Source organism: Anser anser (assembly GCF_964211835.1).
Source record: "Anser anser genome assembly, chromosome: 2".
Classification (NCBI taxonomy): domain Eukaryota; kingdom Metazoa; phylum Chordata; class Aves; order Anseriformes; family Anatidae; genus Anser; species Anser anser.
The window spans coordinates 95,741,702-95,767,314 of NC_139721.1; the positions used below are offsets into that span (position 1 = coordinate 95,741,702).

The window sequence follows — 25,613 nt, forward strand, 5'->3', positions numbered from 1 at the left end:
AGACTCCACTAAACAGCTTTTTTTTTGTACTGTCCCAAAAGCCTAACTCTGCTCTTACTGGAGTTAGTGGCAAACCAGCCTTGTCTTTGGGGAAGTGGAAGTGCTTGTCCTCTTCCATGGCCTGGGGACAATCCACAGCTATGTATTTCATTGGCCATGATCTTCCACATTGCCTTCTTTCTTGCTTTTCTCTCACCAGCTTCTACATTATTTTTTTTCTCTTTCTTTGCTGTCTCTAATTCTCCATTTCTTGCTTGGGTCATGTATCCAAATTAAGCAACAGGAATGCAGACATGCCCTCAAATAGGTCACTATATAGTTATTCCTATCAAAATCAGCCATGCAACAACAGCAAACAAATTCTTGGATTGCCAGTACCTTTTAAGACAATTTGTCACTGATGTTAAGAGGAGAAAATCATTTTTAAACACTTTAAAAGGAATAAAGCCTTTTAAAATTATCATTTTCCTTCTTTTCTATTAATATTCACCCATCTCCTTTGCTTACAGCTTTGGAAAGAAAGATATCAATGAGGCAAAGCAGAGAGGAGCTTATAAAACGAGGAGTGCTAAAGGAAATTTTTGATAAAGGTAAGTGCTCTTCTTTTTGCAACATTAAATTGACATCCCGTATAGTTTTATGGCCATATCTTACATTGTTGTAACATTAGGAACTGGGAATACCATACAGAATAGCAGGACTGTACAGAGTAAGGTCTCTAAAACATCTCTTGATTTCACACCCTCTCGATTGGATAGATGTGGTAGTTACCTAGCAAATAAAATTGAAAGCTAATCAAAAATGTAAAGCAGTAGAAATATAAGTCTCAGCAGTGTGCAATAGTAACTTGCTGCAGAACAGCAAGGCATCCAAACCACAGGGAGATGAAATGGGTCTGTGCATGCATTTATTATCATTGTCTGGTTGAGTCACCGTGGGATTAACTGTTGTGGAAAAAAAGAAATGTTTTAAAGGCTTGGGATACTGTGATGAGCACATTCCCTTGATGAGAACATTCCCTTGAAACAGCTCAAATGTCAAAATAATAATGATTCCCTTTTCAGGATAATTAATTTGTTGTGTCAGTAATGTACTTTTTATGCAAAACACCATTATTTTACACTGGTAATGCAACACACATTTGGCATCTATTGCGTATGTGTCGATCTTTAACTGCGATTTTTATTTGTTTTGCTGCTTCTCTTGTCAATAACTAAGGCAGTGAATTCAGCAAATTATGTAAAGGTATGGAAAAATTGCCTTTTAATTTCAATAGAACTTAGGCATGTGCTTTGATATCTCATTAATTCAAAGTCTAAAATTCTTCAGTAGTACCAGTACAAAACCTGGATAAGTCTGTAGAAGCTAAACATTTTCAGAGATTTTATAGGTACAGTCTATCTCATTAGGTTTGCTCTGCTTAAATCTGCTATATGCTATTTTAGTCTAGCTTATTGGGAAAGAAGAGATTATTTTAAAATTTACTAACCCAAACAAAAGCAATATGCAGCTTGTGATTACATTCTACAGTTTTTATCCATTGCATATTTTAGATGCTTCTTATCCTTTGGATCTAATACTGCCTGTGCTCTTAACTGTGGTGTCTTGGGAGTCATTCTATATGCAACTGCAGAGTAGAAACAACAACTGGCAAAAGGTTTTCCCTTCTCAGTGTCTCAGGTTTTCCACATTTTGGACTGTGACTTGGACCATATACTCAGCCATGAAGCAGACATCCCTGTGGCCAGCGAGGCACAGCTGGGTCTGTCACTCCATGTGGGTCACAGCCCAGGGGAAGCTAGGAAGTAGCTCCCAATACAGCACCCTGGGGAGCTTGTATGTCAGCCTCTGTTTATCCCTACACAAACCTAAAGCATCCCCATGAAAAATCTCTCCTCTGCAGCATGACCCTGCCTTCTACCTTGAAACTCAGGGAAATTCTCCCTGCTTTGCTCCAAGAGGCTGCAGCTTTCTCCCTTCAAGTAATGCTGTAGTCTGTAATCTTCAATATTGCCTGGTAAAGTAGATGTTAAGCTGTCTGAAGGTCCTCATCAAACAAACAGAACAAAAAAAAACCACTCCTCCTTGTAGTCATTTTTCACCTTTTCATAGCAGAAAGAGCTTGTAATAAACTTGGGCTTCTTCTTCCTGTTTCCAGTACAAGGAGTATAGACATTGAACTTTTTTTATTTTTCAGATGCAAATAAATGGGAAGCTATCACCCAACATGGCTAGATTTGTAATCCAGTATCTCCACATTATTTCCTGCTAGTCGTAAACACAGGAAGCAAAGAAAAATTGGAGCCCTTCCTTGAAAGAAGCAGGGCAGAGATAAAAGTGGTTACACACAAGTATAGTAGCATTGATCTTGTGTGATGTAAGGATATGAGTATGACAGAATTTGTAGAGGAAAAGTAATCCAAGAGTATTCATATCACAAGGCTTTATTTGATGGTAGCATCTTCTGTGCCAAGAGGCATCTTGTACAGACAATAGTTGGAGTCATGATGTTAAATCTCTTAGTCTCCCATTCCTAAGACTCAGGCCCATGAGTGGGTAATTTTGCCTTTTTCTTTCTTAAAATAATCTGAGCATATAACAGGAAAAATAATATGGATAGGCTGAGCTAAGAACAGAAATTCTGGAGCTGCAGTGCACTTAGTATTGTTTTATCACCTATGTTGAAGAAGAACAGAATTAGCCAGTTTGCCTGTTATTTAAAATGACACTCTGACCTGTTTGCTTCAGGATTTGCTGGCTTTTCAGATGACTTTGTGTTGTCCAGCAGGTGACAGTTAGCAGAGTGCAGTAAGTCACAGTGTTCACACATGGGAGAATCACTGCAGTCCAGCTGCTATATTTGGGAAACAAGAAATGCTTTTATCACTTCAGTGACCCCCATACTTAAACTGTTCAAGTGAAACCACTCCAGACTGAACTGCAAAGAGCTCACTTCTTGGCAAGGGCCAGAATCATGAATGAATAAGTTTCTGCTATTTCAAGGGTTGTGTGACTTGCATCTTCTGAAAATGTGGGCAAAGATTGCTTTTTTTTTTTCAAATACTGTGTACTTCTAGAAAAACAGTATGTTGAAGAAATATCTGGTCAGATGCCTGCTGTTCTAATAGTTTGCAGGCAGGCAGAGCCAAGAGCTTGAACACATAGATGAAGAGCTTTGATTCTCATATGAAGCTATAACCATCACTAAAGCATCTGTCTTTAGAGATGCCCAGTGTGCTATGGGCAAAGAATTGAAAGCTACATGTAATATTTTGATACATCTTCATTCATGTGAACATAGACAAGGTTTCGTGTAGTAAGAAATTTCTGAACAGGAGCATAGTAATTGCTTGCTTCAGAGATGATGATGCAGTGGTTCCTCAAAGGAAGCATGTGCAGTCTTCATCTTTTGTACTTTTCTATTTTTGTACTATCTAATCAAAATGAGGGTTTAAAAACCAAAATTTCAGGTTACCTAAACCCTGACAGGGCTTGAAAATGTTTTTTGAGTGATAAACCTCAAACAAGAGCACTCGATTTTCCATCACTTAGCCCAAGGGGGCCACAGCAGAGAAGGGCATGGACATGCCTTGCCCTTCCTAGCCTTCTCCATTGAGAATATTTGCCTGGACATTCTTACTTGAGAGAAGGCCAGTACCGAAGAGAACCCAAAATGGAAAATAACACAAGATTTAGAATTCTCCTTATCATTTTGGCTCAGCCATTTGTCTATGGAAGGAGCACATGAGCTTTACATTCACCAAACAGATAGGAAGTTCCATATTGCAAGGCATTCAGAGTCAAAAGACACAGTGAGAACGTAGGCAGAGCTCCAAAGAAAAGAAACAACAAAAGGATCAGTCTGTACCAGCTATCATGATGCACTTTGGGCTGCAAGTAATTTTCAAAAAATACCCAGAAATGGAAATGGCAGATGAGTTCATGAGTACAAACTGTGCTTAAGGTCCACATCTTTTGAATGTATCATCTATGTATTTCTGGGCCCTCACCCTGTGCTGTTATTTCACACGCAAGGCTAAACCAAAATATCTGGGTTAGAGCCCTGTGCATCAGAGAAATTCCTCTGAGGTTCTGCTTGTTCCATCACTTTGAGTGTACAGAGCATCCTGGTTAACACAGCAGCAGCCTTCTTGTGCTCCTTTTGCTGCAGAGTTCACATTACTGACTTTGGTCCAGTCCAGATCATGCTGACTAGCACACTGCCTGCAGTATCAAAGCTCATGCATTTAGGGAAAGTTGTTCTCCACTTAGTAACAGCAGGCTCTCAGAAAATGCAGCAAAGGAATTAGCAAGTTTGAGAACAAAAGATTACATATGTTATCACTGTGCAAAATTAAACTCATAGCTAGTTCCTGAAGACTAATTAATTCATCCATATATATGTCATAACTGCGTTACTAAGATTATTTCCATTTGTATGTCAGCTAACCGAAATAGCTTTTAGTACTTTAAAAATAGCAATTAATTTGCCTTTTATGTCTGGTTGTCAAGCATGCCTCTGATCCAGGATTAACTCACACTAAGAGATTCTTCACTCTACAGATGATGATTTTCATCACCTTCTTTGATCTGTTTACTGTGTTTTAACAGTTCCTGATGTAGTTCTTCTTTAAGCAAGATCAGATTTAGTGTATATATTTCAGTCATGATTCTGTGTCATGTCTGATGATTTCAGTCAAATCTGAGGATGAATTTTAGAGCCTAAATGAAGATTAGAGATTTTCAGAGGGAAGATTAATATAGGTTATGTTGTCAGTAAGGACAGCTGTCACGCTTGCTATTATGACAAAAAGTAAAAGTCAAAATTTTCTCTCACTTTGCTTTTTTGCAATAGTAAACCTTCAACAGATGATTTGAATGCTATCTTCTTAAGCCATGCTGAATATACCTTGATAAATGCAAAGTGCATTTAAGATAGTAAGATTTCAAGGTGCTCAGCATGTTACAATTGGCATCTCCATTGAAAATGTGTAGATATCCCTAAAAAAAAAATAAATTGCTGGTTCTATCATACATACTCATTGTCTGGTCACAGTAATGGTCAAATTTAGTCCTGTACCAAATTAGTGAATATTGCTGGACACAGTCACTGTCTTTCATTCAAGAAGCAGTTATTCTGCATGAGCAGTAATTATGATCTTTCATGAAACCATGTCTCTGACACAACAGCAGCCTCTATCCCAAACACATATAAAGGAATGTGTTTACAAAAGGGAGGCAGAGCAAGTATGGGATAGATGTCATTTCCACCCAAACAGTTAAGTCAAAAAACATTCAGCTTAAATACTGGCTGAACTGTTGGTTGATCCTTGCTGTCTAGGGAAATAAAATGGTTTGTATTGAATGACTGCAGCAGTTAGAAAGAGGCTATGCTGTGAACAATTGGCTGAAACCTTCAGTTTTGGTTAATGTTGCCACCTTTTGCCAGCTCAGTTAATTGCTCTGAAAGCTGCAGGTCAGGTTTCAGTCTACTGTGATGTGGCAATGTATCGTAATAGCTCTCTAGTTCTTAATAAATAAATAAATAAATAAATGAAATTAAGGAAGTCAAGACCTTGGTATTTCTAACAATACCAAACTAAGGAAGAGACCATCTTCACATGTTGTACAGAAGCTTTACAAGACAGAAAAAAAAAATTAATTATCATCTATTGTACTTTCAGACATGCCAATTGCTGTGTCCTGACACCTAATTGCAACTTTGTTTTTCTGTCTTTTCTGTATTGTTTTCCAAAGTGTTTTGCACATCTTAGCCCTGTGAGGGGAAAGTGTGTGCTCACTTGAGTGCTATACATTTATGCATGGTACATTGAGCAGTAATGTGGCTAATCACAGTTGCCCAAAAATCAAGAACCAGATCCTGAAATCCTGAGTTTGACTTAAAAAATAATTTGAAAGCATTGGAAAACTAGGCTCTCTTTATTTGCCTGCTGTTTTTTTGTTTGTTTGTTTGTTTGTTTTTTGTTTGTTTGCCCTACAGGTCACATTCTGGATTTATTTTCAGGCTTCCACTCATAACCATAAGAGCTGAACACTTTATAAAGTTGTAATTGAGATACCTGTGCAGTCATTGCCTCCAGGTACCAGAGTGCTGTGCATAACAAGTTCTGAGATAAAAATCATGCAGGTTGAACCGTGAAGAACGATCTGATCCCTCCCTTCTGTTCTATATCATTTCTAATGTGAAGTGGTGTTTGATAGAAAAGAAACGAACAATTGCTGTTACAGAAATTTTTGCCCATATAGAGAAGTTATTATTAATAACTTTAAAAACAGACCTTCTAAATGGAATCCGCTATATCCCAATATCAAGACCTTTCACCAGGCAACTATAAAAATTGTTCTCTCCCTTACTTATAGTCTTGATCATGCTGGGAGACTATAATAGTTTTATTGGTATATAAAATAGTGACATACTTCTGTGATTCCGCTTGTGTCCCTTATAGTATTAAAAATGCTGTAAGGGAAGGGGATAATGCTCATTATTATTATTATTAAAATATTATAAATTATGTATTGTATTCTTATTTTTTTAAAAGCTTGATAGCTTCAGTTCCAGTCCATTCTCTTTTCTGACTTTACAGTTTTAACAGAGACAGGGAAAATAAATTCTGTGGCCCTATCAGATGGAGGATGACCATGCAGCTTAGACCATGGATCACAGTGACAAGCCTAGGGATAAGCAAAGGATCAACACAGTTATTCGGAAGATCTTTCCCAAGTCTTAATAACCCTGTAAGACAGACAAATGAAATGCTGTCAGACTTCGATGAAACTGTTGTGGACAGAACATCGTTCAGACATCTCCAAAAATTGCTCAGCATAAGTTGTATTTTTGAGATAAAAACCTTATTGTTTTGATCATTATCCTGTGTCTCCTATGTACGTACGATGACTTAGTTCAGGTTCTTCATTCTCAAGCAAGCTATTGGAGAAAGCAGATTTCGTTTCAAATTCTTTCTGTATCTCATTTGTGTCTTCTGTTGTCATTGTGCTTTCCTCCGAATATGAACAGATGGGGAACTTTCCATACCAAATGACGAAGGAGCTTTGGAGAATGGGCAGCCTCTGGGCTCTGGACCAGTGCTGAGCTCCAGCCAAGTATCGCTTCCAGCCCTAGCAGAACTGGAGTCAGGTTCTGCACCTGGGGAACCCTGCTCATACGAGGTGCTCCCAACCACAGAGATCATGGATGGGACAGGTAACATCTTGTTTTCAGTATGACATAGCTACTTTAAGCAGTTTGAAACGGGTTTTGACCTCTTACCTTGGTGGGTAGCCCTGAGAAACCATTGTTGAAGACCAAGTTCTTCTGGTGGAGAAGGAGCATACAGATTATCACTGGTGCTCCATGAGAAATTTTGACTGTCTCAGCATAACAGTACTTCTGCTATGTACTCTACTTCTACACAAGTAACCTCTTGCATGTCAGGCAAAGTCCTTGCACTTTTGTGAACATTTAAGAGTAGATTTCTAACTGTCATGCTACTTCTCAGCTGTGCCAATGCGCTCTAGAGGGCTGATAACATTTTTAAACCCTGGGGTATGTCATTTCCTTTACCTGCTGCATGGTGTTGGGTGACATTCACATCACACATCTTCCAGTAGTTAACACAGCCAGCTGCACCATCCTAGGTGAGGCTCTCTACGCTTCTTCCCCAGCCCATAAAGAGAGACAGCAATACTGTACATCTAGGTTAACTCCTCTTCCTGCGTCACTTAATGTTGAAGTTGTGGATGAAGGTCAAGTGAGGAAAAGTGACTAGTAAAAGCATTCTTCCGTGATCATGCACAGTTGTGCGGCCTGTTTGGAATGGAATAGCCCCCAAGAGGTGCTTTTACAGTTATAGGATAAATTTGAAGACTGCCTGCTAACATATCTGGTCCTGAGCAAGCTGTGGTGGCAGACCATCTGAGATGTGACATTTTAAGCTCTTGATATGTGCTCAAGATGTGGGAATATGTCCCAGCTCGGCATAAGGGAGCTGACTTCTGTCAGAGGTAATGGGAAATTCAGTTGTTGTCTAGATGTGTGTTACTCTTTCTCTCTTTTTCTCTTTCTCTATTTCTTTCTGTGTTAATATGATGTTTGAGTGAAATCTATTAGTCAGTCCTAATCCGCATTCCTGCACTGCTTTTCTTGTCTTACGATGTCTGTATCCACTGCTGCTTTGCTCATAACGTTGTTGCGTCTATGATGTGGTTGTGTCCTCCAGTGTCTGAAGAGAGCCCCACATCCAATGAATCCGGCGTCCTCCTGTCCCAAGATCCTACAGCCATGCCAGTCCTGCTACTTCCCCCCAAAAAATCTGCTGCTTTCCCTGGAGACCATGAGGACACCCCAGTGAAACAGTTGTCCCTCCTCAAACAGCCCCCTGCCCTGCCTCCTAAACCTATTGCCAGGATTGGCAGCCACTTAACTGGTAAGTAGGTGTTCCTAGACCCTCAGCACCACCGCGCCCCTTATAGGAAAAACTTGCCCTTATAGCAAAGTCCTCAATGTCCTTCCATAAACCTGTTTGCACATGTTGTTGTGTGTACTAGCAATGTGTGTGTGTTGTACCTAGGGCAGGGATCGCAAAGCATTTTCAGACTATACCATCATCGAGGTTGCTTCAGGACTCTTCCCTTCTCCTCCCTGTTTACCTAGTGCTACCATGACATTTCCTGACAAACCCTCCTCACTCTTGTTTATCAAGATGTACCATCACCACAAAAATGGCAGGATGTATTTTGATGGGAAAGGAAATAACAGTAAAATACAAGGATATCTTTAAATACTTTTGATGAGAAAAGGCGCAGGGCAGGGGGTAGAGTAGGTAGAAGGGAGAGGGAGAATTTTTCTTTTGTCTTGTTGCTTCTACCCTCAACTGACATCTGGGAAGGTCACCCCAGACACATTCCCTGTATCTTTCCATATGTTTCTCTTTTGTCAAGCCCCTTGATCCTTACACAGGCCGTTCTATCACCTGCCTTCTTACCATTTTGCTTCCCTGCTCACGCAACCTGCCCACCTGCTCCCCTTTCCACCCCAGCTCTAACTGTTCGCCTCCTACTGATGAGTCCTGCTGATGACGGGCAGCTCCAGTTCCCACTGACTAGGATTTTGGTATTGTACAGATTATGCTGCTGTTTCTCTCTCTCTGCATGCCAGCTAGAAACAAGTCAGATTCCTTTTTTGTGTCCCAGATGTTTTACAAGTGTCCAGGCTCTCTGGGATTCAAAGCTTTAGACACCTGTGGAAGGAGGATTGGTGGATCTTACCTGACCAGTCTCCTCTCTCCAGTCTGTCATTTAGGCCACTGAAGTGGAGGATTATTGCACTTATACAGACCAAAAAGGGCTCCCTAAGTCCTTACCTACATCCTTTGAACAGTCTGCTCATAATTGCAGCTGCTTCCCAGGAGGCAGCACCTTGAAATCCCACGCTCAAGACGAGGTATGGTGCATCTCTGTACTGAGGCAGCTCCTGGTCTCTCACTGGGTTGCTCTTCTGGTGTTAATGCTGCTCCAACCTTTTCAGGACTAATGTGAGAAATGCTCAGTCCACGTTAATACATTCTAGGTACTTTTTTTTTTCCTGTCAGTTAATGCTTGTTTAATTTAGGTTAAGAAATATATCAGGAAAGAGCTCATTAGGGAAGAACGTGTTCTGGTTTTCTTTCATATCCCTATGTAGTCTCTTCATGTTTCTGTTTGGGTTGCTACACGTTTTCTTCTACATAGTTTTGTTCATTATATGTGGAATCTCTTTACTTTCTTGCCTACCAAAATCTGCACGTAAGGACTATTTTTTTTGCCTTATACTACAAAACAAATCGGCAGTTCTGCAACCTGGAAAGCCATGCAGCAGAATTGCTGGCTTCAGGTGAGGACAACACCAGCTTCCTATATCTCCCATAACACTCTGTTCCAATTACAAGAAGATGCTCAGAAATGAGGCCAACATGAAGAAATTAAAAAGAAAATTAAAAACAATAATGAAAAAAGGAATAGTGTAGGAAAAACCTCTGGCACTAAGTATCCATCATACATAAGGCCTCCCTCTGCATGGTGTAGCAGAAGAATTACAGGATGGGTGCTTCTGATAGTTGTTGGTTTTTTTTCAGCTGGTAATTTTGTGTGAAGTAGTACCATTCTCAAGCTACCAGCATAAATTAATTGCTTGATGGTAACAACTTTTCCAATGAAAGTGAAACAAAGCTGTGTCTTCTCTTAGTTCATGATAACTTTTAGTGGTCTCTCATCCAGTTCTAAGTGATCTCTTGTATGCACATATACACAGACTCTTATACATGAATATGCAGAGCCCTCAGGGGAAAGGAACAGAGACTCAGATTTGGTCATAGGACCCTAGTTTAATTGACAGCTAGCCCTGCTAGAACTGAAAGCCTGATTTATACGTATTTTATAAATAAGAGCACTGAGTTTATTCTTAAGGGTCCATTTACTTGGGTGGTCTGAGATATACATGTTGTTCAATGCCTTGTGTTCTTCACTGGTAATTGTATTAGCCATGTATAGTCTTTGAAAATGAGCAATCAATCCTGATGAAGCACCCTCATCAGTGAGAAGCAGAATTAATGCTATTCTTTCACTAATTATTCCAGACATCCTCAGCTTGTGTGTGAGAAAACAGGTAAAATCTGAATTCTGGCATTCAAGGTGAAAACTTTTCTCATTGCATACCCATTTTTCTATTAAATATTTTGAGAGAGAGTTGAAGGACAAATTAAGACATACCAAGCATGACTAGTGAGAAGTTACAGTGGTTAATGGTCTGGTAGCTCTGTTCAAGAAGACTGCAAGAGGAAATGTGATGTTGTGACGGTACGTATCTGAGTTGGAAGATGCAGAACTGCCTCTTAACTTCAGTCTTAAGATAGTTACATATATGTATGTGTATATGTAAAGAAAAATATGCTTTATACAAATATAAATGGGAATATAGTATTATAAAATCAAATCACTATAGGCATAGTCAGCATAAAATTTAAAAAAAAAAAAAGGAGAAATATATTAAACACACAACGTGAGGGAAGAAAAGCTTCCTGTGAGTCCAACCACATTCTTGCTGAGAACTTGTCCCAAAGTTCTTCAGGTCTGAAGGTATGAAAAAGGTATGAAGATATGAAGTTCTTCAGGTAAAGGTATGAAGATTGACTTAAAGGATTTGCCAAAGATTGTAATACAGGGTTTAGGAAAAGAAGAGGGAACAATCCTCACCTCTAAAAGCATTTGTGAACCATCTCAGATATCTCTGTGCCTGTGCCAAGACAAAGATTGGCCTTTCGCTTGATAAGAAATGCACATAAAAGTGCAGGCCTAAAATAAACAAGCAAGAGCACATTTAATTTTGTGGAGGATGAAAATGAAATATCAGTTTTAAAAGTGATAGGAAGAGAGAATTGCCTGTAGCAAATATAAATCAGACAGCCTTGGTATGCCTCTTCTCTAGCTCAGGTACTGTGGGGATGGGACAGCAGAGGAATGGGGACAGAGCCAAGAGCAGACGGCAGAGCAGACACTGGGAGTGATGCCGCCACCACTGCAGAAGCGTGCTTGGTACTTTGCTTCATGCCATCACCCAAGGCTCTTGGTGATGCTGCATCCACAGGGAATGTCCCTATCACAGTACTGGGTGTGGAAATACCAACACAGCCTCTCTCTCTACTTTTTCCTCCATTGGAGTGAAGCAGTATGCCTCTCTTAATCAGTGATTCCTTCATATCACAAGACAGGCAACCCTAGCAGAAAAATATGATTCTTAAATGTTTTGATACCACTGTTCCACTGCTCTGCATTTCCTGTTGGCCAGTTACCTCCTGGTGAGCCTTCCAAATATGATCATTATTATATATGATCATAACCTTCATGGGTAGAATTTCTTTCATCATTTTAATTCCCCAATATCGACATGCAGTACCCAGGCATTTAGAACAACACTTGCAACCCCCCTTAGTTGGTTAAAAATTGAGGAGGAAGTGAAATCATCGCCTGGAACAAAATGTAACTGGACTGTCAGGATTAAGTCCCCACATTACCATGAAATTTTTAATGGCCAAAAGCGACAAGAATACTGGTCATATATGATTTGATAGACAGCATACCCCAGTGGTATGAAGCTCGTTTTGGTCCTGATTCATGAAGTGGTTACTTTTAATCAGGAGAGATGATGTTTTCTGAAATTAGTTTCTGTTGAAAGAACTGAATTACCAGTTACCCATAAAGTCCCCTAAAACTTCAGAGAACACATTATGTGCCACCAAGCAGAAGTCTCACCTGAGTGTGTCTGAGTCTAAAATTAGTCTAATTTTATGCGAGGGTGTAGTGTGACCACTAGGGATACACTACTAGGATGTATCTGGCCACTCAGCTGTTGTATTTAAGCTTTGAAAAACCTTTTCCATTCTCTTGCTTTCTTCAGTCAACATTTTAAGGAGAGGCATGGCACACTTTTATTTCTGTGCCTTCTATTTTTGTCTCTGTAGAATAAGAACTAATTCATAATTAGAGGCAAACATTTAACAGGATAGGAAACCCTGGAAATCCCCAAAGCTTCTGATAACGTGGACATGCCAAGGATGAGGTTTGAGAGTATGGTTGCTTGGTGCCCTGATGCATTGCAACAACACAGCTGATGGTTAGTTACAGTGTTATGAAAGTATTTTCTGCTACAAAATTTTCAGCAAATATTCTGTGCAGTATTTTATAATCTGACAGTCACATATCTTAGAAGGCTTCTCTGTAGATGAGCCCATGAAATTGTCCGAAAGCTTCCTGTTCTGTGACATTATCTCCTGCTGTCTGCTCTGGCAGGCTATATTTGTGAAGACAGGTTACATTCATGAGGGGGCAATGGAGAATTCTCTTTTCACTGTGGGCTTGAAGGAGAGACAGCAGAGCAAAAGCGGGTTTCCTTCCCCAGCACATCCAGGTTCTCACAGGAAACTGGGCCCTGATGGAGTTGCTCTCTCCACACTTCATCTGCCTGCTCTTACCTGGAGGGTAGTACCTAGCACATATAAAGAGCAGGAAATCTTTTCATCTTTGAAACCCTTTCTAAGGCTCTGCAGGGAATTCATACAAACCTATACAGAGCTATAATTTTCAACCTTAAGGATGAGCATGCTCAGTTTATTTATGTTCTCTGAATGCAACAAACTACAACAGTTGGTCAGGGCTTTGACCAAATGGGTCTTGAAAATGTCAAAAGACTGCACGACCTGTCTGGGCAAACCTATTGCACTGTTTGGTTCTTCTCATTTGGGCATAACACTTTATAATTCAGTCTTGAATCTCTCATTTCAATTTTTACCCATTGACTCTCATCCTCCCACCATGTACCACTGTGAAGAGTTGATAACCTCCTTCTAGGTACTGGCGTGTTGCTGTTATATCCCTCCCCAAGCTATCTTTTGTCCAGAATGAATAAACCCCAGTCCCTCAGCCAATCATAGGAACACAAAATGGTTTGGGTTGGAAGGGACCTTAAAGATCATCAAGTTCCACCCCCTCTGCCATGGGTAGGGACAGTCCCCACTAGATCAGGTTACCCAAAGCCCCATCCAGCCTGACTTTGAACGCTTCCAGGGTTGAAGCATCCACAGCTTCTCTGGGCAACCTGTGTCTGTGCCTCACCACCCTCAGTAAATAATTTCTTCCCAATATCTAATCTAAATCTACTTTCTTTTAGAATAAAGCCATTTCCCCTTGTCCTATCACTGTATTCCCTGACAGAGTCCCTCCCCAGCTTTCCTGTAGGCCCCCTTTAGGTACGGGAAGACTGCTATGAGATTTCCCCAGAGCCTTCTCTTCTGCAGGCTGACCAACCCCAACTCTCTCACTGTTTACATTGTGACAGCCTTCTGCTGAATTCTTCTTAGTTTTTTTGTCTTACCTGTACTGGGAGGCCCAAAACTTGATACAGTAATCTAGATATAGTCTAAGGAGTGCTGAATAGAAGGGGGATAATCCCTTGATCTCCTGGCAGTGCTTCATGCAATCTAGGAGTCTATTGGCCTTTCTTGGCCTGCTGGCTACTGCTTGGCATCACAAGGAGTAAAGAAACAGCATTCCTCACACTGGCAGGTTTGCAAACATAGCCAGCTCTGCCACAAGCCCAGGATTCCTAGGTGTGCCCTCTTCCTCCAAGAGTAATTCCCAGGTGTGCTGGGGCAGAATCTGATTCTAATGGGCTTATCTAGCATCCCTGGTGGAGCAATATTTGCCACCATACACCCATAACATTCTAGTATCCTATATGTAATGTGTATCTGCAATGTGTTCTGACCAATTCTCCAGCTATGTTTAGTGCCTGGGAAGACACTGAACCTGGTGTACCTGGTGTATAGCCCCAGTATAACACAAACACTCCAGGAGTGCCGCCCAGGGCAGATCGTTTGCACAGGGACTAAAAGCACATTTATCTCCCTAAAACCCAAAAGGAAATGCAGCAACTGTATGTATTAGCAAAATGATCTATAAGGAAGAGGTAAGGGCTGACCTGCTTGTCATAGGTCTGATATGCAGCAAATATTGTGGCTTATACAAATATATTTTAAGTAATTTAATGTCATCAGCAGTTGGAAATCTAACATCTCTTTCATCAATTCTGGCACAGTTATTACTTAACTATGCACAGTTCTCAGTGGTCACAACCCTGCTGGGAACCAACATCTTGCAAAGATTGTTCATTATTCTCTTGAGCATGAAGAGCCTAAGCCAGAAGAGATTAATCAGACTTGCACACCTGGCTTCACACAGTTTGCTTCTCTTCTGTCACGTTAGTGCTTTGTGTAATGATTTAGGACTCTAGCAATGTTCCACTGAGAAGACGCTTACAACAGATTCCTTGGTCATATTTCCCCTGTCCAGTTTCTTATTCATCTACAAAGGTCCACGTCTGATAGATATTCCACGCTGGAGACAATAAGCATTTCCACCTCTGGTTCATACATCACAAATATATTGAAATTAAAAAAAAAAAAAAAAAGGAAAAGGAAAAGAAAGAACTGTAAGATGCAGTCTCTCTTAGGCACAGGGGACAAGTTGTCCTCTCCTTTACTTAAGATGATAGTAGTATAATTTCCAACAGCATGCCTGGAACCCATGGATTTGGGCAAAGTCCCATTTCTTCAGAACGCTTGTTGATCTGACCACTCAATTTAACTTGCAGTACAATGCCTGTTATCTCCATTACTGTTGATGGCGAGGATATACTGATATGTTTCTGAGTGAATGGATCAAACTTTCCTCCTATTGCAGTCATTCTCCTTTTTAGCTATTTTTTTTAACAGACATGTAGAATTCTCCTGAAGATAAAGAACAGACCAGTAGATTTAATGCTTCTGGTTCATTTTCAAAACTGTATTTAGACATTAGGGCCATATTCAGACAGTTTCCAGAACTTGTGTGAAACACAGTCAGTCTGAATTAAGCCTTACATTAAAAATAATGGACAAGATTTTTGACAGGAGTAAAACATGTTAATATGGAAGATTTCTTTAAATGTAAGTGGAAATTAAGGGTCTATACCTTGAGTAGAAAACAGAGTATGCTTTTATCCAGAATACAAAGAGCAAGTATACACAGCTAACTTGTATGTAAGAAAAACACGGTAACTTGGAGACATGCCTGTGCTTTAATAGAAAATCTTGGAAGTCTTTTTTTTTTTCTCCTGTACAGAAGGCAGTCTGTTTTAGAGGATAGGGCAGTGAGTGCCCTATAGATTGGCAATCCTCTGAGTTAGATTTCAGCCTTGGCGAAGCCATTGGAAGAATTTTTGCCTTCAAGAGAGCCAACATACTAGCCAGATATGATATTGCATGGAAAATGGAAAAACTTGGGTTCTCCTCTTTGTAACTCTCACATTCTACAATGAGGGAAGACCACTTTCTCTCCATGCCTCTCTCATCTTTGCACACCCTTTGCCTCTCCCATCTCTTGAAGAAAGGGAAGATTCACTGTCTATGTGGTTTTTCTATTGTAGCACAACACCAGTATCAAATGTATACTGTGGATGGAACAAAGCTCTGACTGAAAAAGCTAGCACAAAAAAAAGTCTGATACTTATCCTGAGCTTGGCCCCATGCACAGTCTTTTTCCACCTTACTGTCCGTAATCATTTTCAAGAAGTGCTAGTGCTTTTAATTCGTAGTATCATGCACCTCATGCACTCTGGCTAGTAGATATGGATCCTAGTACAAGCAATACCCAGAATAGGCCAGAAGGGAAGAAGAGATAAAGGGGGCAAGGAGAAGGATAGTTAATGTTAAAACTAACCTTCTGGAAAAGGACTTTACAAGTCGGATATTGCTCAGAAGAGTGATGACATTTGAAACTAGAGAACATCTTACTGCCAAGCTTTCTCAGGTCATAAGAAGATTCTGACCCTTCAATTCCTTTACCATGTTACAGCAAGTGTGAACTGAAGCAAAAAGAGGCCAAAGAGTGTGCAGATCATTGCAGAGCCAAAAGTCTGGGGTGGGATTACAGGCTAGAAAGGGATTGGCCTTCCTCCTAAACACATTCACAGTGGCAGCTCACAGTATATATATATATATCTTCTCATTCTCTTTGCTCTTGGCATGCACTGTGACCATTGCCTACACCCATCTTGGGATCTCTAAGCCCTCCCATTACCTCTTCTTCCTTCTGAAAACATTTCACAGTGCATCTCCAAAAGTCTGCATCCTGCAGTTGAGTCCTGGCAGAGAAGTTTTTGTACAGACCTCTCATTGATTTCCCATGGAAGTCAGGGGAGTCTTTGCCTGGTAGGTCAACTGTGTGATTCAAGGAACATGCCTAGAGATAAAAAGGTTAAGATTCAGTTCACGAGTCCCTAGAAAAGTGCCTGCCAAGTCTTCTGTAAAAGAATACATTAATCTTAACTCTCTTCTACCCTTTTTACCATTTTCTCCTCATGTACCCTTCATTTTTCCAGACCACTCTTCTTTAGTATTCAAACTCTATTTAATTTCTTTCTTGCCCTGTAATGTAATTTTTAACACAAGATGTTTTGCGCATTATAAAGCTGTAAGGAATGTGACTTGTAGTAATTGCACTGCAGCAGATGAGAATGGTCAGGAATGCCTGAGCTTTTGCTTCGGCAGTGATGGTGGTGAGTCATCCTATAACTTCAGACACCAAATTGGTCCCCCTGTTTACATGCCTGTTGAGCAGGAGAGGTGCTTACCTCAAAGGGCTGTTTTGGAGGATTAGGGCATTAAAGCATTGAAGTGTGCCACAAGCCTTGTTAAGCATTACTTAATGTGTTAAGGGATGTGCACAGCCTTGGGATGTTTTTTTGAGACTCAGAAGTGCTGCAAAACAACAGTTCTTTTTCTGAACACTGTGCTGAGTGCAAGCTATGCAGCATCATCTGTCACATCAGGGAAGGGGTGCACACTTCTGTGTTGACTTTCAACCTCAGTACCTGCTCACCCAGTCAGGTACTCTGACCTCCATCTCACTGCCATGAAAATTAACACCAGGGCCTCTCTTTCTTCTGTTCTAGATCCTGGCGCTCCTGTGAAACTGCCTTGTATGCCAGTTAAACTGTCACCTCCTCTACCTCCAAAGAAAGTCATGATTTGCATGCCTTTAGGGGGGCCAGACCTCTCTCTCTCATCCTATTCCACACAGAAGAGCTCCCAGCAGCCTTTGAGTCATCACAGTGTCCTGCCATCCCAGTTAGCAGCTCACCAGCACCAGCTCCAGTACAGCAGCCACAGCCAGCACCTGCCTTCTGGGTCCAGCACATTGCCCATTCACCCTTCAGGGTGCCGGATGATAGAGGAACTGAACAAAACACTAGCCATGACCATGCAAAGGCTAGAAAGGTAATGGATCAACTTTTAAAATTGCATATTTATGTGCACTGTTTCCTCCTAGCCTCAGTGTCAGTATCACCACCTATGTTTACAGTACTTGAATCAGGCCTCTTCTCTGGGGATCTAACACCTTCAGGGCAGTCATTGCTGGAGAAACAGTCAGAGAAAGAGGTTTTCCAGGTTTGTTTGACAAGTCTGTGGCAGAAGGGTGAAAAAGACCAAATTTCCTGAACCCTGTTGTTCTGTTCATAGAACTAGATAATACTGCAAGTGGAAAAGAGGTTAATATGACATGTCTGGTTTGCAATATGTACTGCATTGTATAACTGCAGAGCTCCCGTTACATGGAGGATTGCTAAAAAAAGAAAAGGAAGTGTAAGATTCAGACAAAGAGCAATAAAAACAAGTGTGCCACTCAATCAGGGCATCTGATTAGTATTATGAATTAAGTCAAAGAAACCTATGAGGGCTTCCTACAAGTCATTTATAGGGGTTTTAGTATACTATTTAATTTATTTCAATTAATTTAAATTAAATTATATGTCTGATCTTAAAATAAGTATTTAACCCATTCCACAGCAGCTCCTTTGTTACCCATTTGCATCTGGAGGAAGGTTGTACATTTAATCAGAAGTGCTTTACCCACCTTGGGGCTGTTTTTTATTACTGTCACTTGTGAGCATCTCTGGATGCTGCTTCAAAGAGTCTGAATAAGTGAAGCATGTTGTATAAATGCAAGCTGTCCTCATAGATTGTGAGATCAGCAAGCTTTGGAAAGTTTATTTCAACCTCTAGACAAAAATTGAGCAAGTCCCAGAATAGAGAAGGTAGTCCAAAAATGATATTCGGCTTAGTACCAAGGGCAGTTTTTGTTCTAAGAGCATCAGATCATCCTTATGTGAGACAGGAAGCTAAAATGTTTGGTGTAGCAGACAAAATGCCTAATGACTTGACCCAGTACCTCTTTGCAATAATGTTACCTTCATTGTATTGCACAGTTAAAAAGAGGTCTATTAGGGATGGCAGATTCTCTTTGCTGCCACTAAAAATAGTCAGTGGAACAGAGGCTGTCCCCCACTGCCAGTTTATTTCAGTACCAGGATAGCAAGATCTCTGTGGCTATATGAAAGGAGCTAAGGTTTCTGCAGCCTGGGGGAATTCTCTGCTGGGGGAAAACTGTTAGGACTACCAGGGAAATTTTTATTCCAATCAGTGAAGGGCTGTAGCAGTAGGATTGAAAAGAGCATTCACAATCCCCACTGTGTTTCCTGTGCCCAGTGACTACCCATTTACCTCTCCTATTGTCAGCAGGGCTGGTCATATACATCTGCATCACCCCAAAGCTTGGTGCACTGAGCGCAAAGGATAGCTGGTGCCTCCGAAAGGCTCTTTTGTCATGTCATACCCAGCACAGGTCAGATGTTAACCTTACAGTCTGGCTCACACTGCGTGCAAAAGGCACTTTGTTGTCCTGAGCCCAGTGAGATCTCTCAGAGTATGACGTCACTATGTCATCTGTTGCCCCGTGGTAATGAGTGCTCCAATTTCTAGGTGTCCATCAAGTTTACCTCTACAAGCATGTTTAACTGATTTAAAGGTGATGTTGTTTCAACTATTAATTTGAAGCTGAAGCTGTGCTGCTTGTTGAAAACTGAATAAGCAACGATTAATTTCCTGATATGATACAATTACATCACATTGCAGAATAGAGTGAGAAAAGGTTGTGACACTGATATTTCACATTTAAAATGAAAATGAATCCTAGTTCATGATATGGCAGACAGTTGATTTTTTGTAGTCTTTTTTTAGTTGATTTCAATCATGAAATAAAATATTGAGTACTTCAGTTATTCTTCTTGTCAAAGCAAATCAATAAAGTTTGTATTCACAAGAGATAACAGGTAATGACTGTTTCCTCTTCTACAGCAACTATTATTTTCGTAGTATTTACAGGTAAAAGGGTTTGTGGAGCTGACACTTGCTTTTAAATTCTTAATCAGAAGATTAAGCTTGTACAAGAGTCTTGTACACTATCAAGCCTTGATTCAGCTATCAAGGCATCAGTTTGTTTAATGTATATACTAAAGAGCTCTTAAGTGGACATATCTCACTCTGGGCTGGAACTGAACCTGTGACAGAGTGGTGAAAAATCATGGTATCCAAAAGACAGTTTATGAGACCATTTCCTCTGGGACATACAGTTCAGCTTCAGACAGTAGATTTATGAAATAAAATCCATTAAACATTCCTGCCAGTGTCTTGTAAATCTTATAAAATGTATTTGAGTTGGAAAACATTTATCTTCCATAAAACTTGTCAAGAGAATTACTTCTTGTTTAAACTTTAGTATTGCCTAAGGATAGAAACATTTAATATTTATAGCACTGCCTTCTTTCTGTCTGTCTCTCACATGTCTGTGTAGTATAAATGTATATACAGTTGTTTGAAGTTATTTCTGATTTTTGTTTTAACTAATAAGTACAGAACAGTGTCCTGTGGGTCTGAAAACATGCTGATAAAAATGTACCTCTGTATTCCAAAATCAAAGAGACTGGGATGACAGATGAGAAGCACGTGTTTTTTTCCCACTAGATTTTACAGGAGGCATTTTACTTTTTTCTGTTTAGATTTTGTCTGTCACATGAGTCACTTATACACTTAAATTCTGATTTTTCATTAAAATCTTTTCTTACTAGAAACATTGCAAGCTGTAGTGGTGTAACTTTTTTTGCCATTCTCATCACATAAAGATGATACAACAGTAAGTGCAAGTGCTTGTACTAGTCAGCTATGAATTATTCAAATCTATGTGTTAAGATACACTTACCTTCTTAAGGCAAGTACTTGCTTAGCTGTGGCTTTGTTCTCTAATTTTGTTACAAAACATGATGATTTAAAATAGACTGTTTGAAATAACAGTGTGTTTTTTGTTGAATAATGCTAAAAAGAAATTGTGGCGTAGACCCCCTGACCATGTGGGGGTTGTTTTTGCTAATGACCCAGAGGAATTTATACAGAATGGAAATACCTAGTGACCTCGGTTCGTACTGCAATACTGCATGTATTTCACAAGTGCTTTGCTTAGACATCTGACTTAGTCAAAATGATGTGGAGAAGGCTGATTTCAATCAAGAAAAACACAAAACATCAGGAAAAATGAGGGGTCTAAAATAGAAAGTAGTATTAGCAAGAAAGCGGATGATTCAGAAAAATTACAGTGGGATAAGAAACCTTCTATTTCTAGAGAAGTAGGTCAAATAAAGATCTAGTGTGGTAATTTGTAAATCTTGTTGCTGTCTGATACCTGCTTGGTATCCTAAATTGTTGAACCACTTTGATATCTGCTGCCCGATGTGCACACTCAAATAGATGAATCTGTAACCTACATACATTCTTCACATAACAGTGAAGCACCAAATGTTCCTGGGTGATGAACTATTTTTTGCTCTTTCCATTTGCATTTCCAGAAGGGTCTTAGTGAACTTGTACTTACTCTCTGTGTATATGGTGTTTTAAAATTAGATGAATAATCCAGCAGTTATGTTCACCATTGAAACTTTTTTTTTTTTAACAGTGTTAAAAGAATTTCACTGTATTTTAGTTTCTCTTGGGAATTTAATTCTAGGCTTTTGAATTTTCTACCTTTCTTCTTAAAGGAGTTTTAAAAATAGGTTATGTAGAAAAAATATTTTTAAAATTAAGTTAATCAAATTAAAATTTTTGAAGTATATCTCTGCTTTATAAGTTAAAGTTTTTAAGGACTGTAGTGCATTTATGTGCTATTGGGAGAATTCAACTGATGCATTCTAAAACTACTGCTGAGATAAAAAAAGTTTTAAGTCAAGTTCACTGAAGTCTAGCACAAATTCACAAGCCAGTTTTTCATGAGCCTTCCATACTTTGTGTTACAAAACATAGACTATCACTAAGAAAATAGAGTTCCTGTGTTCAAGGCATCCAATAAAGCTATGCATCTCATTATTGGTTAATCTCCAGTAATAAATGTTGCAGTTAACAAAATGCTTTCTTGGAAGCTGAATGTGATGATTACAACATGGTATGGTTTGCTCACAGAATATGAAACCTTTTATTCTCTTGAAACCTTTTATTCTCTTTAATCCCTAAGCTCATTGTGGCCAAGCATTATATACCCAGAAGTACATTTTAAAAAGTGTTTTTCTGGGATGTTATCTGGCAGCCATTGGCATCTGGCAGTGTACGTTAAATTTAGGATTGGAAGAAAGAGAAATGTTTCAAGTCATCTCAGTAGAGAATCATTTAAAGAGAAAAATGCAGTATTTTTTCAAGATGTGGAATGTCTCTGGTATTCTGAGTAGGCTAAAATATTTAAGGGAAGTGAGGCTACTCAGCTCTTGGTAACATCACACCCAAATTTGCCCTAAGTGCAGCTTGGCCAGTACATCTGGTTTCGTATCTGTATTCCAGTGGAAAGTAAAACGAGAGTTTTACACAAAGAGAGCGTCCAACAGGCAAATGTTCCCCACCTTTTGTATAGCTGTTGTCTCAGCTGGGACTTAGGAGGGAGGGCAGTTTCTGCTGACTGAATAAGCTTCAGCAGCCATCATTTTTGCCTACCAGACTCTCATTTTAATTTCATTTTGGAAAAGCAACATGAGCTATCAGAATCACAGAACATCCTGAGTTGGAAGGGACCCACAAAGATCACTGAGTCCAACTTCTAGCTTCACACAGTACTACCTAAAAATCAAACCATATGTCTGAGAGCATTGTCCAAAGGCTTTTTGAACTCCGACAGGCTTGGTGCCATGACCACCTCCCTGGGGAGCCTGTTTCCAGTGTCCAATCACTGTCTCAGTGAATAAACTTTTCCTAACATCCATCCTGAACCTCCACTGATGCAGCTTCAAGCTATTCCCTCCTCATGTTCCCATTTTACTACTTCTATTGATATGTTCCTTGGTTAAGGACTTTGAAATCAGCACATAGGCAGAGCTAAATGGAAGCAGTACTAATGGCAGGTCTGAACATAGTAAGCTGCAGGACATGATCAGATCACACTTTATGTGACAAAAGAAATGTGACTTTAGATACCATTTCAGATTGATCTACAGCACCTAGCTGGAGTGAGCAGCAGGAACAGGAGAAGGGATGTTGTCACTGCAGCCCCCACATGTAACTGTGTCATTAGCAAACAGACCTCCCAGGATTTAGGTCCCTCCCTTGTTATTCTCACTACCTCCCAAAATCTGTTTTCTCTGAGCTCCATTTCACATGCTTGGTCCCCTCTGCTTCAGATAGTCACGCCCTTGTCTTCCCTTCAAGCCAATCAACAACTTGCAACTGTGCAAGTCTTAGCTTTCTTCTGCCTGCCTACAATCCTCCTCTAAAATCCATACCTTTCTTTCCTCCCACTCTCCTACTCCACCTTTTGCATTCAGGTGAGGTATTTTCTCCTTACTGCCTGCATTCCAGTGGAGAGGTCGTACAGACACCAGATTGCTTGTTGCCCTGAGTAACTGGTGCAATTCCCTCTAAGCCTTGAGACTGTATGGTCTGCAGCCTTTTGGTTCTTAGTCCTGAGTTGCTAGTATTTCTGCCTGTATGCTGTCCTACATCTCCCTAACAAGTGTTGTCCCTTAAATCTAATGTGCATTCAGTTTTAAACCCAGTAGATGTCTTGCTGGTTACAAAGATCTTTCTATCCTCATTTCTTCTAAAAAAGGCAGGAAAGACCATTACTGAAAATAGTGACAGAAGCAACACAGACTTGCACTGTACAGTTTCCTTTAGTTTATTTATTTGTTTTTCTTTCCCAACAGCTCTGGTTTACATACAGGTGATAGTGTTACAAAAACGGGACCTGGAGGCCTTCCAGACATGAGACAAGTGCCAACTGTTGTGATTGAATGCGATGACAATAAAGAAAATGTGCCTCATGAAACCAACTATGAAGATTCTTCCTGCCTCTACACAAGACAGGAAGAAGAGGAAGAGGAAGATGAGGATAACTCATTATTTACAAGTTAGACCCATTCCATTTTTTCTTTCTCATTTATTTATGTTTTCCTCTGAATTCTCAGTAACACAAAGGAAAAACAAGTGAATTTTCTTTCTTGACCATGGCTTTTGGATCTCTCAAGGCTTGACTACGGGGGGGGACGCTTGGCAAATTAATCCAAAATAATGAGAAACATGAATTTAAAGTGAATTCGCTAATCCACATGAATCCGTGTGTGGATAGCTCTCATACAGAATTAAATGACCTTTTTGTCTTATCTTAATTCTCTTCCAAATTGACTTTCAGATTCACTTTCCCAAGTACCTGTGGTGTAAAGAAACCCTGCCTTTGACTTTAAGTCAAGATCAGCTCAATAGGGTTACTTAAGGAGGATGAAATAATTACCACAGAGAATCAGACTTTTGATGCATAGAAAATATTAAATCATGTCAAAATCAGAATTTGGCACATACTTAGAAAGGGGTCATGATCAGAGAATTAAAAAAAAAAAAGCCTAAATGTAGTCTTTTATTTTCTCTCTCCCCTTTTTTGCTTTTTAAAGCTAGATTTTCAGAAGCACTCAGCTCTAGCTTGTATTGCCACTGAGAGCAGGGAGATTTTACCTGTGATTTCAGTGGGATTGAAATTAAACCAGCACTCAGCAACTCTGAAACTACAACCTAAAATGAAGTGATCAGACTTCTGTACATAGCTTATTACTCAAACCTTCCTTAAATGTTATCCCAGTTTATATTGACCAAGATTTACTAGAGTAAAGAATAGAGGAAATAGCCTTGCCATTTCCATGCAGGAAAAAGTGAATAAAAAGTGGGGGAGGTTCATATTTTTCTGTTGAGTAGCTTACCTACTAGAAAGATGCCATGTGTTTAAAAAGCCTGTATTGTGCAATTTAGATTATGATGTTAGAGAGAATTGTGCAGATGAACTCAAATGAGATCAATATACAGATGTGCTAATCAGTACAGGAATGCAGCATAGTTCTGCTTTCCACTTTGCTGCATTTTATTTTCCAAACACCCTGAGAGTATAGATGGGAATAAGTTGGTTTGGATGGGAGTAAGTTGGTTTGTGTTTTGGTCCCAGGGTATTTTTTCTGTTCTGATTTCATTCTATATTTTTTAACCCATAATCATAGAATCATAGAATCATTAAGGTTGGAAAAGACCTCCATGATCATCTAGTCCAACCATCCCCCTACCACCAATATTACCCAGAACACCATGTCCCTAAGTACCATATCCAACCCTTCCTTCTGAACTCCTGACTTGATCTTACGGAACTAAAGATATGGATTTGATTTGCTAAACGGTATTCTTACATGAGTGTAACTCCTTTTACTTTTCAGGAGTCATTTCTCATTTGCGTCATTGTTACTCAAACTAGGAATCAGATTTGTATACCCCATGCTATCTCAAGAAGTACTATGGGCAGTTTGAACCCAGTTCTGTACTGGCTTACACTTTGTTGATGTGCTTGTATCAGCACAAAATGTATGTAAAATTGCTGTATTGTGTGTGATTTTATTCCAGCTTGATATGGTCCACAGTAGTGGCAAAATGGGCTCAAATATGAAGAGAAGAGGTTAATTGATAGATGTATCACAACTACAGTCTGGAGAGTCCTGCAGCCCCTTCCTGACGTTTTTGGGAAAACCCATCCCCTCCCCTGGTGTTTGATCATAGGACTCTTTCATTAAGACAGGATACCTTACTTCATGCGTGACAATGGCTTGTCATCCCATAGGTTGAGCCGAACTT

General features: G+C 39.8%; 1 protein-coding gene across 19 annotated transcripts in view; it reads left to right on the forward strand.

Annotated features, from left to right (window-relative positions):
* The window catches only part of PHACTR1 (phosphatase and actin regulator 1), a 359,571-nt gene that overhangs the window by 279,056 nt on the left and 54,902 nt on the right, over nt 1–25,613 (forward strand). For 14 of the 19 annotated variants that reach the window (XR_014580386.1, XR_014580387.1, XR_014580388.1 and 11 more), the window contains 5 exons: nt 510–590; nt 7,037–7,222; nt 8,238–8,444; nt 17,540–17,864; nt 23,657–23,859. Coding sequence is in view for 9 of the 19 variants with exons in the window: in XM_083825803.1 (XP_083681929.1) it covers nt 510–590; nt 7,037–7,222; nt 8,238–8,444; nt 17,540–17,864; nt 23,657–23,859 (1,002 nt within the window). In the remaining 10 variants the exon portion in view is untranslated. The remainder of the gene's footprint in view (nt 1–509; nt 591–7,036; nt 7,223–8,237; nt 8,445–17,539; nt 17,865–23,656; nt 23,860–25,613) is intronic. The other 5 variants (XR_014580391.1, XM_083825799.1, XM_083825800.1 and 2 more) reach the window with 1 other exon arrangement.